General features: G+C 42.3%; 1 protein-coding gene across 2 annotated transcripts in view; it reads right to left on the bottom strand.

Moving 5' to 3' along the window:
• Window positions 1–17,261, bottom strand: part of UNC5C (unc-5 netrin receptor C) — a 667,077-nt gene that overhangs the window by 130,815 nt on the left and 519,001 nt on the right. For both annotated transcript variants that reach the window (XM_029597498.1, XM_029597494.1), the window contains exon 5: window positions 1,195–1,375. In XM_029597498.1, coding sequence (XP_029453358.1) covers window positions 1,195–1,375 — 181 coding nt within the window. The remainder of the gene's footprint in view (window positions 1–1,194; window positions 1,376–17,261) is intronic.

The following is a 17,261-nucleotide window of genomic DNA, read 5'->3' as shown; positions in this document are numbered from 1 at the left end:
TATATGGTTTCAGATAACGAGGGAACCTATTAGCGAACTATGCAGATCAGCTTTATAAACCATTTGCCCATCACACTACACTGTATGTGTGCCACTTTTCTGCCCTAAGGTAAAATATTCTTAGCATTGATCATTTAATTTGCTGGAGAAAGTTTTATAAAGTCCTTATGGCTGCAAGGGATTGTTTACAATGAACTACTACTTGCTTTATGAAATGAATGGCCATAGTTTTCTAATGATCTGTTTTACATCCCTGTCCGCTAATTAAAATGACTTGTAATATGCTGTCAGGACTGGAGGGCAGACCATTTATGCTTCAGTTCAGTTCTATGTTCTGTGTTGTGCTCTGTTCTGCCCTCTTTCAAATCCTTCCTACTTCAGATATGTCAAGGAACATATCTTTGTTAAAGAAGTTAGGAGTGTGTTTCAGTTTTTTGTTTTTTTTTCATGTTAAAACATAATAGCATCGTTTATAATATGAACCCTTTCTCTCCACTCCCATGCATTGTGTAATGCAGGACTTTCCAAACCTGTCCCACAGACTCTGCAACCAGTTGGGTTATCAGGATAGCCACAATGACTATGCATGAGGTAAATTGGCATATATTTGGTTTCAGTCATTGTGGCTATCCTGAAAACCTGACTGTGGGGTCCACAGGACAGGTTTGTGAAGGACTGGTGTAATGTTTCTAAATCCCCTCTGTCATGAAATTACAACTTTCTTGTAGTAGTAAATAATGAAAGTTCTTGATATTGATATTCTTTAAACCGCTCTACTATAACTTTCCTGAAGTCATAGGAGCAGCCATATTCTAAACATGGTCATATAATGGCACCAGACCCACTGATATCTGACTGGTTCATGCAATGCATATACTTAGGTGCTGTCATATATGAGATTTTGAGACACCATACCCAATATGGACCAATGAAGTCCCAAAGTGTATGAATCAACTGTGACACCATTCCAAACATGGTTTCCTCCCAGGGAATTAGCTGCAGAATTTCACAAATTAAAGCTTCAAAATAAAAATTGCAGTTCAGCTGGGAAGTGTACTGCTCTCTTACAAATATCCTTCTGAAACATTGCACTGAACATGTTGGGCATAGTGTTCCTCTGAAGAGTACGATATGTTTGTGGGAGGAGATTGTTCATTGGCGTCCTGTACATGTACACTGACTAATAGGTCTTACCATAGACAATCACAGTGGCTGTAGTACTTCTCCTCTTGGCTACGATATTTTTGGCCACACAGGTATAATTGGCTGTGTCGGAGAGCCGTGCCTGCTTGATGATGAGATTGTGGTCAATGGTGATGTAAAAATTCCTATCTTCCACCGGATCGATCACATCTTCATTTTTCAGCCACTCTACCTGGGAAGTCAGAAGAAAGACAGCAAATGAAGCCTTACAGCGATATCCTAAGACTTTGCCCTTCTTCTGGACAGAGCATATAAAACATTTAATGTGCCAGCATCACTATAAAGAAACATACATTGGGCATTTTTTTAGCATTGTAGTTAAGCAGTGTGAGCAGAGAGAGTACTGGCAGAATGGGCATGACTCTTCAGAGGATGTCAAGATGGGTGACAGCATTAGCTGCTGCTGCTGCTGTTGGTGTTCCTGATATGTGAGCAACAGATGACTTCATTTCTGAAAAGTATCAGTCTAACACGTTCTCTCACTAATCAACTAGGTCAATGAAAATGCAAAACTCCCTCAAACAAATCATGTAAAATATATTGGCAGTTTGTAGTGATGTTGGCAGATGCTATAAATCAAAACGAAACAGTATTTTATATCACTTAATGTACCTTCCAAGTAAACTTGTTTTACCTTCATGTTTTTACACTGACATTAATCCAATTCAGAGTATAAATTAAAGGGAAAAAAATCCCATTAATCAGTTCACCAACAAAACATGAAAGTTTACAATCTACTCTTCACCTTTTTAAGTCCACTAAGTGTTAGTAATGGCCAACCACTATGTATAAGGCTTAAGCTGCACAGAAATGTTACCCTGACCTGTAATTTGGCATGTTAACAGATTAGAATACCTGATGTCATGTTATATAACTGCATTTCCCTTACATTAAATCAGTGATTCTCAACCCAGTCCTCGGGACAAATTCAGTCAGTCTGATTTTCAGGATATTTACAATGAATATATATGAAACACATTTGCATACAATCGAGGCCGCGCATAGAAATATATTTTATACATTTTCATTGTGGATATCTTGAAAACCAGACTGGCTGTGTGTCCCGAGGACTGGGTTGAGAACCAATGGATTAGATTATGTGATAGTCCTTTTGTTTTATTTTGTTTGTAGATACCAGGTAGCACAAGAGTGAAACGCGATAACTTTTATTGCATTAACAAACCTTTTTTAGCTAGTTTTATATGAAGGCGGTGAAGCAATGTGACAAGTCGATAGCTAAAGCCAGAAGAACGTTGGGCTATATATAGAGAGAGGAATAACCAGTAAGAAAAGTGAGGTGATAATGCCCTTGTATACGTCCTTGGTGAGGCATCACCTGATGTACTGTGCTCAGTTCTGGAGACTTATCTCACAAAGGATAAAGGCAGGACAGATGCAGTCCAGAGAAGTGTGAACAAAATGATGTCAGGTCTGTATCAGAAGACTTAGTGAGGAGAGGCTGAAGGATCTAAGTATGTATACTAAGTATGTATACCCTGGAGGAAAGGAGGTGCAGGGGAAATATGATACAGATCTTCAGATACCTGAAAGGTTTTAATGATGCCTGAATTTCAAACCTTTTCCTTTGGAAATAAGGTAGTAGAACTAGGGGTCACGAAATGAAACTCTAGGAGGATGACTCGGAACCAACATCAAGAAATATTTCTTCATGGAGAGGGTGATGGATGCCTGGAATGCCCTTGAAGAAGAGGTGGTGAGGACAAAAACAGTAAGAAAATTCAAAAGGCATGGGTTAACTATGGATCCCTAAAGCCTAGTGCATGGGAATGAAGAAAAGGAGAGTATCCTGCATGGAGTGGCAGTTACTACCCTTAACCAATTAGCTTCCATTATTTTCACACAATTGCCATTTCGTTCTCTGCTTAAACAGTGGGGTTGAAAGAGGAATTGGATTCAAATGGCAGCCAAAACAGGGCCCTGACTTTTACGGTTTGGGGTACCGATATGCAGACATTAGGGAAAAAGCACAGGACTGTTTACAGCCAAGCCCAAAAGCAAAGCACATTCAAGTAGTATTGCCTGAAGCATCAAGGCTGCACACCCCATAAAAATGTTGCTCGTAGTATTACTACCCTTAAAACAAAGCTTGGGGTTAACCCTGCACGGAGCAGCAGTTACTACTATAAGAAACTTGCTGGGCAGATTGGATGGACCATTTGGTCTTTTTCTGCCATCATTACTTTGTTACTATGTGTGAAATAGTGCTCCATGAGTGCATTAACACGTGTATCTGCTGGGGCTATTTTCAAAGAGTCAACCAGATAAACCTGGGTTTTATCTGTGTGCCTTTGAAAATTACTCCTTATATGCCCTTCATTGAGCCATTGACAGGATCTGACTCAATCTTCAGTGGCTCGATGAGGGACCTGTAATTGTTATTAACTCTCAAAAGCTAGCCAAGAACAGTTTTTTTGACAAAAATCTATTGGTTCCTTGCCACTTTATCAACCAAGAGCTGTTGCTGAATCACGGTGTCCCTCTGTCTTCTGTCAACCCTCTCTTCTTTAACTCTATCTCTATCCTATAAACATCAAATGCATTCTATAGTTTTAATGCTAACAGTAAATCAGTTATGTCAATTTTCCATACCTTTGTTCTCTTGAACCATCATCTTGCTAAAGTGCTTATGCACTAAAACTCATGGAAAAAGTTTTATATTGTGTGTTGTTAAAAATTGAATGCGTTCACTAAAATGCCACTTAATGGGCAATACACTAAATTTTAGAGTGTGTATGCAATAAATTAAATTTCTGTAGCATGTACATGGTATTAGATTTCACAGTTACCCAAAAACGTATAGGGGCAGATTTTCAGTTCGGCGCACGTGGGGTACATTTGTGTGCGCTACCCAGTGCGCACAAATGTACACCCAATTTTATAACATGTGCGCGCTGCCGCGCACATGTTATAAAATCCAGGTTCAGCGCGCGCAAGGGGGTGCACACGTGCACCTTGCGCACGCCGAGCCCTAGGGAAGGGCCGATGGCTTTCCCCGATCCCTCCGAGGCCGAAATCGGAGCGGCCTTGGAGGGAACTTTTCTTTTGCTCCCCCCCCACCTTCCCCTCCCTTCCCCTATCTAACCCTCCCCCCAGCCCTACCTAAATCCCCCCCCCCACCTTTGTTGTCTAAGTTACGCCTACCTCAGGCAGGCGTAATTTGCGCGCGCCGGCTGGCTGCCGGCGTGCCATCCCCAAGCACAGCCACTGTGCTGGAGGACTTGGGACCGCCCTGGACCGCCCCCCGTCCCGCCCCTTTTTCAAAGCCCCGGGACATACGCGCTTCCCGGGGCTTGCGGGTGCCCCCGAGCCTATGCAAAATAGGCTCAGGGTTTTTTTTAAAGGGTTACGCGTGTATATTACGCACGAAACCCTTTGAAAATCTACCCCATATTGTCTCAGAATCTTATCCGCCTGAGTGCTAAAGCACGTAGAAGCTACATAAAATGCCATATATGGGTTAAGCTGAGCGTACTCAGTGCTCTCATTATTTAAAAACAGTATAAAAGGAAGACTCGCTGAGGATGGAGCAGCAACTGGATCTCAGGGGAAGAGACTGAAGGAGCGCAAACAGGTTAAAGAGACAGAAAAAAAAGGCATCTGAGTGGCTTTTGGGTGTGTCTTGTACTCTTTTTATATAATAGCTTTATATTTGTCCATTGTCCCAGGTCATGGGTGATAGGGTGAATAAGTGAATAAGTGTGTTTTTCTGTCTATTAGACTTTTGTCTAAGTTTGGGTCTTATAAGATTGTGGTTGAGGTGAAAAGGGAGCATGGAAAAGGGATAATGACCATGCATACAAAGGTGGTGGGGGGGTCTACTGGGGAAAGGATAGAAAAATAGGAGTGGAGTCTACTGGAAAGAAGCCCACAAAAGTTCAGGAAGATTAAAAGAAGGATGAGAGTGTGGGAGAGCAGGGGCATAGGTAAAGCATTCAGGCCAAATGGGTGGAGAAGGAACTGTACATAGTCCAAGTCAGATCCACTGCACACTGGAAAGCAAAACACAGAACAGCCCAGCAAGGGGGTGGAAGGAATGGAACAAGGGAAAAGAAGGAGCTTTAAAGGCATCAGGAATCCCTCAAAGCACATACCTCCTACTTGTAGTGCAAGTTGGAGGACGAGGAGGAGTATAGGCCAGATGAGGAGATGGCATAGGAAGAGGTGAAGCTGGACAATACATCACAACATACAACAGCAGAGGCATAACCATGCAAACAGATGCAGCACTTTATTCAGGAAAAAATGACCCCATTCTGGTGATGGTTCTCAACTGCATCCTAATCTTTGGTAAACTATCCTTGCAGCAAAAGAACACATTTGGAAACAAATTGTATCATAGAACAGCAGGTTTGTGATTGTCCCAAGGACAATAGCACAAGTGAAACATCCTTATCAGAATATTAAGGTGGCCTCTGAGAAAAGTCACCTGTGTCTATCAAAAGAAGATGGGAGGTGGCTGTATCTTTGGTAGTCACTTCACACTAGTGGAGCAACATTGTACTGAAATATTGGGTCTGGCCATTATTATTGGCCTCCCAGAGTCCATAGATACAGCATCATCAATACATCATTCATCAATAGTGAGCTAGTAAGTTATCTACATTATAAGAACACAACAAGTAGGGTTGTCAACAGACCTTGACCTGTCTATGGATCTGTCTATGGAACCTGTAGGAGGTTACAGATCCAGTAGGTGGAGTAGCTTTTGGTCTGGCTTAGGAGCTTAGTGGGTGCCTTTTGGGAAGGGTTGATGTGCACTGAGCATGGAAATTTTGGAAAATAATGGAGACCCATTTTACAGGTACCTGGACCACCAGGTACCTGTAAAATGTTTTGGGGGGGTCAGGAGGGTGGGGGAAGCAAAGGGATTAGTTTTAAAGGGTCGGGGTGGGTTTAGGGGTTATTTTTGTGTGCTGTTTTTTCCGCCATCCCCCAAAATGATAAGAGAACCCCCACGATCAATATCGTGGGGTTTTCCTATCATTTCGGGGGAGCCCCCGATTTCTGATGATTTTGAAAATATTGACGATATTTTCAATCGTCCAAAGCCCGATTCACATCCCTAGTTTTGAGGTGTTCTGCTTATTGTTTGTTTTTGGAAAAAATTACCACTGGCAGATGTAAAATTTTAGGCCTTAGAAAGTGCGTGCTAAATACCCTGTGGAGGAGAGGAAATTATCATGCTTTGGGGGTTATAAGCCCTTGGGCTGCTTCTAGGTTGATGCAGCCTAGGGCATGAGAACAGGAACCAGGCCCTAGTAGGCAACAGCTGACATGCCACAAGGCAAGGTCTTCCACCTAGCTGGCCCCCTCCCCCTTGGGTTGAGCCTGCAGGTTCTGGCAGCCAGCAGGACATTTCTGGCGGGGTGCAAGGAAGAGTCAGACAGGACCAAGGCAGGCTGAAGTCAGGGCCAGCGGAGTTCAGATAGCATCAAAAACAGGCAAGGGTTGGGTCTGGCAGAAAACGAGCAAGGTCGGTGTCCAAGCGGGGAGTCAAGGCAGGCAGACATCAAGCAAGGTCAGAAGACAGTCCAGGCCAACAACAGAAGTTCAGTCCGAGGAAGGTTGACAGAAAGGAAAGGTAAGGTAAAGCAAGGCAGAAGAACAAGGCAGGATGGAGAGATATGGCAAGGCAGGGCAGGATTAAGGATAGGCAAGACTAGACAAAGCAGGAACACATCAAGACAAGGCTGGACACATCAGGAACACAGAAAGACAAAGCTGGGAGAATAGCAACATACCACCAACAACTAGCACAGGAAGACATAAGAACATAAGAACATAAGAAATTGCCATGCTGGGTCAGACCAAGGGTCCATCAAGCCCAGCATCCTTTATCCAACAGAGGCCAAACCAGGCCACAAGAACCTGGCAATTACCCAAACACCTAGAAGATCCCATGCTACTGATGCACTGATGCAATTAATAGCAGTGGCTATTCCCTAAGTAAACTTGATTAATAGCAGTTAATGGACTTCTCTTCCAAGAACTTATCCAAACCTTTTTTGAACCCAGCTACACTAACTGCACTAACCACATCCTCTGGCAACAAATTCCAGAGATTTATTGTGCGTTGAGTGAAAAAGAATTTTCTCCGATTAGTCTTAAATGTGCTACTTGCTAACTTCATGGAATGCCCTCTGGTCCTTCTATTATTCGAAAGTGTAAATAACCGAGTCACATCTACTCGTTCAAGACCTCTCATGATCTTAAAGACCTCTATGATATCCCCCCTCAGCCGTCTCTTCTCCAAGCTGAAAAGCCCCAACCTCTTCAGCCTTTCCTCATAGGGGAGCTGTTCCATCCCCTTTATCATTTTGGTTGCCCTTCTCTGTACCTTCTCCATTGCAACTATATCTTTTTTGAGATACGGCGACCAGAATTGTACACAGTGTTCAAGGTGTGGTCTCACCATGGAGCGATATAGAGGCATTATGACATTTTCCGTTTTATTAACCATTCCCTTCCTAATAATTCCTAACATTCTATTTGCTTTTTTGACTGCTGCAGCACACTGAGCCGACGATTTCAATGTATTATCTACTATGACGCCTAGATCTCTTTCTTGGGTGGTAGCTCCTAATATGGAACCTAACATCGTGTAACTACAGCAAGGGTTATTTTTCCCTATATGCAACACCTTGCACTTGTCCACATTAAATTTCATCTGCCATTTGGATGCCCAATCTTCCAGTCTTGCAAGGTCCTCCTGTAATGTATCACAGTCTGCTTGTGATTTAACTACTCTGAATAATTTTGTATCATCCGCAAATTTGATAACGTCACTCATCGTATTCCTTTCCAGATCATTGATATATATATTGAAAAGCACCGGCCAAGTACAGATCCCTGAGGCACTCCACTGTTTACCCTTTTCCACTGAGAAAATTGACCATTTAGTCCTACTCTCTGTTTCCTGTCTTTTAACCAGTTTGTAATCCACGAAAGGACATCGCCTCCTATCCCATGACTTTTTAGTTTTCGTAGAAGCCTCTCATGAGGGACTTTGTCAAACGCCTTCTGAAAATCCAAATACACTACATCTACCGGTTCACCTTTATCCACATGTTTATCCCTTCAAAAAAATGAAGCAGGTTTGTTAGGCAAGACTTCCCTTGGGTAAATCCATGTTGACTGTGTCCCATTAAATCATGTCTTTCTATATGCTCTACAATTTTGATCTTGAGGATAGTTTCCACTATTTTTCCCGGCACTGAAGTTAGGCTCACTGGTCTATAGTTACCCGGATCACCCCTGGAGCCTTTTTTAAATATTGGGGTTACATTGGCCACCCTCCAGTCTTCAGGTACAATGGATGATTTTAATGATAGGTTACAAATTTTAACTAATAGGTCAGAAATTTCATTTTTGAGTTCCTTTAGAACCCTAGGATGCATACCATCCGGTCCAGGTGACTTGCTACTCTTTAGTTTGTCAATCTGGCCTACTACATCTTCCAGGTTGACAGTGATTTCGTTCAGTTCATCTGACTCATCACCCCTGAAAACCAACTCCGGAACTGGTATCTCCCCAACATCCTCACTAGTAAACATGGAAGCAAAGATCTCATTTAGTCTTTCTGCAATGGCCTTATCTTCCCTAAGAGCCCCTTTACCCCCTCGGTCATCTAATGGTCCAACCGACTCCCTCACAGGTTTCTTGCTTTGGATATATTTAAAAAAGTTTTTATTATGAGTTTTTGCCTCTATGGCCAACTTCATTTCAAATTCTCTCTTCGCTTGTTTTATCAATGTTTTACACTTAACTTGACAATGCTTATGTTTTATCTTATTTTCTTCAGACCTGCTGCTGAGGTGCTGCTGCTTGCAGAGGACTTCCTTATATACTTAGGGGCAGATTTTAAATTCTTGCGTGAGCACGTACTTTTGTTTGCCCAGCAGGCGCGAACAAATGTACGCTGGATTTTATAAGATACGCGCGTAGCCGCGCGTATCTTATAAAATCCGGGGTCGGCGCGCGCAAGGGGGGTGCACATTTGTGCAACCTGCGCGCGCCGAGCCCAGCGCGCACTGCCTGTTCCCTCCAAGGCCGCTTCGATTTCGGAGCGGCCTCGGAGGGAACTTTCCTTTGCCCTCCCCCCACCTTCCCCTCCCTTCCCCTCCCTAACCCACCCCCCTGGCCCTATCTAACCCCCCCTTAACTTTGCGTGCGTCGGCCGGCTGCCCTGCTCCGTGGTCCGGTCCCGGAGGCCGTGGCCACGCCCCCGGAACACCCCAGGGCCGAAACCACGCCCACGTCGCCACCCCCGAAACACCGCGTCCCGCCCCTAAACACCGTGTCATCCCGACACGCCCCCCGACATGCCCCGGACACACCCCCGACAGGAAGCCCTGGGACTTACACACGTCCCGGGGCTTTACGCGCACCGGCGGCCTATGCAAAATAGGCGCGCCGGCATGCGAGGGCCCTGCGCGCGTAAATCCGGAAGGATTTACGTGCGTGGGCCTTTTAAAATCCGCCTCTTATTCAGGATGTGATGTCATCAGCTGGGTCCCAAAACGTCCTCATTGCAGGGCCTCTAAGAGAAGTTCAAGGGTGCAGGAAGTTCTATATATGGTCCTTGGATACAACATGGTGCAGGATACTATTCTGGAAGCGCTTGGTGGTAAGGGGCATTACACAAATATTTCCCATGTGCACATTAAAGCCTAGTTTGAATGTGGTATACCTTAAATTGCATGTGAGAACATACTAACTGTAGCATGTACTTGCTAACATCTTTTGATCTTAGGTTAGCATGCACTTTAGGGCCTTAAATCATAGTTCACTATTTTCTGTGCTCATTAAATGGTCTTAGCAAACATGCTAACCTTTAGTTCATAATCCATGTAGTTTGCACCTCCTCTTTTGTGTGGGTGATCAAGAGGGGGATAATCAAGCACCTAGTTTTGAAAATGTTATGCGTGCTTGCTACTTTCTTTCTTTGATCTCCACATGCCAAATGGAGCTCCCTTTTTTATTGTGAGTTAAAAGTACATGAGCGGTGAAGCTTGCTTGCACTTTTTAAGCACTCTGAGGGCAAATTTCAGAAAGGCCAGTTTACTCAGTTAAACCACTATTAACCTATGTAAATGACCTTGACAATTGTCCTCCCACACTTTAACACTTTTTAAAGTTTACATCTAGCCAAGAAATGTTGTAAATGGATGCAGTAAGATGGTAGAATGGCAGAGCTGTGCATTGCCATGCAGGAGACTTGGGTTTGAGTGCTAAGCCTACTTTCTGCTCCTCAGGCCAGCTTGAGGCTAATGCTTTTTCCCCTGGGAAGAAGAGAGTCCAGTTAGATGCACACAATGGTGGCATGTAATTGCCAAACTCGGGGTACATGTCTGTCTTGTTCTGGTGAAAATTACAATGTACATCCAATAGTCAAGACCCGTTGCTGAAATGGCTGGACAAGATGGGGGTGAAAGGCATTTAGAAACAGAGGTTAAAAACCTTGCCTCATTGTGAATGAAGTGTCCATGTTGCCATCAGCTCAAGGGAAGCTGGCTCTGATTGAACTGAAAGCTCCCACGGGCATTAGAAAAATGCTGGGTCAGAGCAAAGGTTATCATCTGTAGATCAGATGGCTACTCGCTTCTCCATCTTTTCATCACACTAGCTTCTTCTCTTACTTTGCATGTTGACCAATAATTGTAAAAGCCTGTCCCCGGCAAACAATGGTACAAATGAGAAGGCTATGTCCATTAACACAAATTGCTACAAAAAGACTATTACAAAAAAATTATGATAATCTTTGCATTAACACAGAACTCTCCAACAGAGGCTCTCCCAAATCACTTCCACCTTCCTTGCCATTCATCACTGTGTGTGTATCTGCTTTACATCATCTGCCTCCGCACAAAGGACTGCTACCACACAAAACCAGAACTTTCATTGCTTAATGAACACCCTAGGGCACAGTGGCCCAGCTGATTGAGAAAAAGTCAGTCATTATCTTATCCTGCTTTCCTGCACGTGATGGCTATGAAAAGCAACTAGGAAGGGTGTTTGGTTATTTCTCTAATGCATTTGCAAGGCATATGTCAGAAAGGTACAGCCTTAATATAATGAACGTACAGAATAATCAGTAGGTATGGCAGGTATGGAACATTTATATTCTACATGAAATAACACCATTGAGAATCATTTAGATTTCTGAAGCTCTGCAGCCCGAGACAGGCTGGGAACATACTAGGTTGGATGTCAAAAATGAAAATGATATTCACTAAGAAGTACCAAGGACACATACGTTTTAGGAAAGAAATATGTATATTCCAGGGATTCATCATATGGAGAGACAGATCTTCCATAGATTCATAGATTTGGCAATATACAGTATATATCTACTGTATATATAGATAGATATAGATATAGATATACACTGAAGTAAGGATAAAAGCCAAGATAGAATTTCAGCTTAAATTATACATATATATAATTTTAGTTCCAATGCCGATAGGATGAAATTCTATCTTGGCTTTTATCCTTACCTCATGAAAATCTCTTTGTGGTATTTGGCTGTCATCAGTGAATCATTAGGAATAGCTTCAAGTATAGCCTATGTTTTTTTCCTTACATTTCCTTCAGCACACACTTCAAACACTGCAACGCTGGCCAAAGACCAAGATTTAGCTCCTTGTAATGCAATACTGCTCTGTGTAAGAGCCACATGTTGCTTAGTCCTGGGTATGTAAAAGACATTCCTACAGCACTGTCAATCCCAATATATTCCTGGACGCAGGAGCCAGTTAAAACTCAAACCAATCTCCTACTCCTTTTCTTCTTTTTTACAAGACGTGGGGAAGAGGGAAGAAGAAGGCTGCACATGGGGCAGCTGAGCTAATATAATAATAGAGACTTGGAAGAATAGAATAATAATACTTTTTCAGTTATCTGTCTCAGATAACTCTCCTTTTTGTATTACTTGATTAAATGTAATTCTGAATGCTAGCATTGGTTAGAGAAAAATGCATCCTATGTAGTCCTGAATCTCCACGTGCAACAGTTTTGGATAGCTCTTAACTTGATGAAATGAACCAACAATTCCCAGTTTTAAAGGCATCCACTCCTGATCAGTGTACTGCACAATTTTTCAAAGGCATATGTGCAGCAAGAAATAACACCCATCCACTGTTCGTTAAATTCTTACTACTGAGTCATTATTTTTGTTAAATTCTTGTAGAGCAGCTTAGGCCCTGCTAAAGGCTAAATTGAGTGTATTGATTAACATTGAGAATCCTCCAGTAAAGGAAGGTTGAGGGAAAGATCAGAGAACAGATGTGATGAGTTTATTTTTTGCCCCCCCCCCCCCCCAAGGGGATGGGATAAAGGAGGGAGTATAAAAAAGCCTTCCCCAAAGCATGGAGAGGAAGAGTAACTTAGAGCAATGGGCTTTGACCCAGGGAAGCCAGGGTTCAAATCCTACCTTGGACAACTCACTTTACCCTCAATTGCCTCAGGTGCAAACATAGTACCTGAATTTAATTGACTTTGAAGTGACTGAAAAGTGGAATTAAAGAAAGAAGAGAAGTTTTTGAGTGGAAGGTCCTGTCTATTGGTACTGAGAGGGAGAAGCTGTGGAAGTGTTACAGTAGCTTGAAGAAGGTAGGATCAATGAGATGAAGTTGTCCGAGCCTGACTTTCCAGTCTGTGGAAGGAAGGAAACTCTTTTGAGAAGAGTCAAGAAATTGGACCTGGAATGTCTGTCCACTGGGCGCAAGTAGAAGGATTTGCTGTGGGTCATCTCCTGAGTTGCAAGTACTGTGAGCACAATCAAGAGAGACTGCATTTCTTCTGGGGAATAGCAGAGAACCTGTGGGAGAAGGAGCAGAGTTCTAATAATCGAAAAGACTTATGATGTATAAGAACTGATCTTTAGAGAGTAAATTCTGAGGAAGGAGGGTTACATTCTTAAGAGCTTCTCCTAGAAACATGAAGGCAGAAAAAGACCATACGGCCTTTCTAGTCTGCCCATTCACACCAACTATTTAAGTCCCTATCTCCCTCAGAGGTCTCCTGTGTTTATCCCATGCTTCCTGGAATTCAGATACCATTTTTGTCTCCACAACCTCCACTGGGAGGCCATTCCATGGATCCAGCACCCTCTCTGTAAATAAATATGTCCTATTTACCCCATTTTACCCTCATCCTTGACCCCTTGTTCTAGACCTTCCTTTCCATTGAAAGAGGCTCGCCTCCTGTGCATGAAAATCTTTGAGATATTTAAATCCCTCTATCATATCCCCCATTTCCTGCTTTTCCTCTAGGTTATACATGTTTACATCTTTACATTTGTCCCCATATGCTTTGGAATGAAGGCCACTGATCATTTTAGTAGCCACCCTCTGGGCTGACTCCAACTAATTTACATCTTTTTGAAGATGCAGTCTCAAGAACTGTCCACTTCCCATGAACATCTGGCTGCAGCAATGTTCAGCAAAGTGCCACAAATTAGCTTATAGAATGTGATCTGATTGGTTGATGCAGTATATATAATGGCCAATATCATCAATCAGATACTGAGTATGCGAGATGGCCTCACAGAGATTCAGGGGATTGCAGAGCAGCAACTTAAATTATTTCAAAAACACCGCAGAAACATTCGTAATCATTATTAAATGAGTCACTGAGATTTAATGTTGCCCCTGCCCCATGCTGGACTTGGGCAGGGGGCACACAGGGAGCACCACAGACCATGCAAGCTCCATGGCTGTCCCGAGGTACCCACACAGAGGGGAAAAACATCAGTTTTCAAGGCCCTTAGGGTTTACTCATTCACAGGGATTCATCTTCACCATTGGAAAACCCACTCTTCACTTGCCAGATGTTGTTCATAATAAAGCATGTATTCAAAAATTGGTGGCAGAAACACAAAGTCCAAAATAGTACCCTTAGAATAATGCACCAATATTGCAATAAAAATTCCATAGTCCCAAAGCAAAAATTGCACCTCTTTCCATCTCTCCCTCAAACAGGTGAACTCTACAGGGGAGGCACCCACTTCTTCCTTGGCCCTCCCAGTACCTGTTTTGAAGCTGGCAATTTTTTCCCTGCCTCCTTTTTTTCTTTTCTCTTTTTCTCTTAGCTCAGAAGTCTCAAAATGATGGCAATTGCGCAATCCAGGACAACGGTGAACGTTTCCCAGGCAGGATACCATTTCCCTAGGCACCTCCCAGTATGCTGTCCACCAAACTCTGCCAGAACTACTTCTCTCTCTCTCTTCTCTCCAGGAATTTCCACCCTGAAATTCCTCTCTTCCACTCCAGCTCTCTGGGTCCTGCTCAGAGGGATCTAGGCCCAATGGCCTCATTCTGGGGGAGATGGCCCTCACTATTCCCAGGACTGAGCTTAGAATCCCCAAACTTCCAACCTCCTGCTTAGGTGGGCGCAGGGGCTTTTATACTACTACTTAACCCCTCCCAGAGGTAAGTGGTGCTTCTTTTTAGCTAGATGACACTACTCTGACATCACCAAAGGGCACAGTATTACAGACCCCAGGCAGTCACTGACCAGGCCAGCAGAAGCCACATCCTAACATGCTGGTGAGGGGCAGTAACATTTTCTAAGGGGCAAAAAATGGACATCCTCTCTATACTAGCATCAATAAACAGAAGGGCTGACTTTCATGTGAGCTGCTTAACTCCATATTGTGGCCTTCAGCACCATCCTTTACTATTGTAATCCCTGTCTAGTTCACTAGAGTGTACTGTTCTTTAAAATGAATAATTTTCTAGCATTGGAAGTTTTTTTTTTGGGGGGACGGGTGTGTGTGTGTGGGGGGGGTTATGTTAGTTGTATCAATTAAGCTATAAGATGGTTCTTCCCCAAAGGGGATGGACAGTTTGGGGTGGCGTATATGATGTTTATTCAAGGCACTGGCAGGAGCTTCAAAGAATCTGTTCGGGTGCTTAGAGAGGGTGTGTCCAGTCTTGAGTTCTAGTGATCCATTTTCTCTCTGGCAAGGTTAACAGGCCTACTGGAAGGGAATAAGGACCCCTAACCCATGGGGACACCACTTCTATTTGGGGAAGTACTCTGGAGCCAAAGACTATTTGGAATAAAGGAGAAGAGGTTTCCTGTCTGAGAAAGAAAGAGCTCTTGGTGATGAGCTTTGGAAAATTCTTCTGTTTGGTGACTCAAGCTGAATGAGTGGAGAGAGATAACTGTGAACTGTCTAAGAAGCTATTTTTCTTGTTTTTCTGCATTTTGGACTATTTCCTGATTTTTTCTGCCTTTTATGGACTTTTATTTATAGACTCTAAATTAATTCTTTTTTTTGTTTGTTTGTTTTGGAACACAATTATGGCATACAGGTTTTTGGTGATCAGTTGGGTCCCGCATATGAACCTGTGCAGTTTTCTAGAGGTTGTAACAATTTGGTTAGTGCTCAGCTGAAGGGGGGGGGGGGGAGTTTACACTATCAAATACTATGTTAAAGACAGCACTGGTAGTGCTGCACAAACTGAAATGTAATCCTTCAGTAAAGACGCTATTCTCTTTGTACTGTATCAGTAGGCGCCAAGATAAGACCTACAGATTCCTTTCTTAAAATATTTTTATTATATCCAGTAATTCAATTTGCTACAAAAGAAGAATTTATAAATTCTCATATTATTACTTTTCAGCTTAAGAAAACCCTTCTTAAACTTCCCTTAATACACCAAGTCTGTCTTCCTATACTGTAGCTCAAACTGTATACTATACGTCAGATATCTCTGGAAGTCAAGGACCTCATCTAGCAAAGGTTACATATCGCCAGCTCAAATTCTACTACTACATCTGGAGTTAATTTCTAAACTGAGTAATATATCTGTATGGCCTTTGTGCTGTTATGTGTGGCGCATGTTCCATATCACATGGAAGTTAATAATATTGTAGTACAAAGAGAAAGCATATTATGGCCATCTGGTAACTAACCATGACTTGACAGAGTTCAATAAATGGATGCACCATATCTGGATGCCACAAGTTTTCTCACCCATTCGAATAGAATTAACAAAGTTTACAGATCTTCAACTCTGAATTTTGGATTTTTTTTTTATCCAGGCATTAGAATTAAAATTCTAAACTCTGTATCTTACAGAATTCCCAGCTTCTTGATGCATACCATGTAAAAATAACAATTAACCTTGGGACTTCTTTGGGAAAATAAAAGCCCTCAACATTTTTTACAAGGATTTTCTTTTGGTTTTTTTTAGATAAAGAGTTGAACTGTATAACCTTGCACAAGGCAGCGCTTTAAGATATAGATCCCCTTTGATTTTGCCACAAAATTAAAATATGCAAACCCTAACCTAGCCAGTGGACTAAATAAGACACTCCCCCATAATCTCACAGTTTGCCTATTGTAAACAAAAAAGTGTTCCTTGGCCAACTTTTGGATGATCTGTTTTCTTTTGAAGTGAGCATGCATTAGTGGATGGGACTGAAGCCATGAATGAATTAATGCAATATCCTCTCAACAGTTCTCTGAACTCCTGCCCAGGAGTAAATCAAAGAAAGAAAAACAAATGCAAGGCAAAACAAAAACAGGAACTGAAAGGTGTCAGAAGAGATGTCGCCAATGAATAGGGATTGTGATGAAGGGTTTTTTAGTACTTATGAACTCAGAAATTAGAGAAATGCTCTAACTATACATCCTTGGGCATAAACACCAGAACTAATTAGGAGATGCGATTTTTTCAGAACATAATCTGAAAATTAGATTCAAATTCAGTTCATGAAAATTTGCTTCTTAAAAAAAAAGACAAATTCCTGTACTGTGAATCTACTCATGCAAGATCATTTGTGTTTCTAGTGACGCAAAGGTTGTAGGTTATGTATGTGCAAAGGAAGTGATGTTGAAAAAGTCTGTTGCAATTTATACACTGGTTTGGTTCTCTGATTGCTTCAGAGAGAGAGAGAAAGAGAGAATGCAAGAAAAATTAAGAGATTTACAATTATTTGAACCCATAACAGTAATACTACATTAGGCTTGGAAAGAAGCAGAGTGTGTATTCAGTTTATGAGATATCTGCTAATCTATTTGTGGA

This window comes from Rhinatrema bivittatum, chromosome 1, assembly GCF_901001135.1.
Source record: "Rhinatrema bivittatum chromosome 1, aRhiBiv1.1, whole genome shotgun sequence".
Lineage (NCBI taxonomy): Eukaryota > Metazoa > Chordata > Amphibia > Gymnophiona > Rhinatrematidae > Rhinatrema > Rhinatrema bivittatum.
The sequence above is the reverse complement of the archived record's forward strand: the minus strand, read 5'-3'. Positions and strand labels throughout refer to the sequence as shown.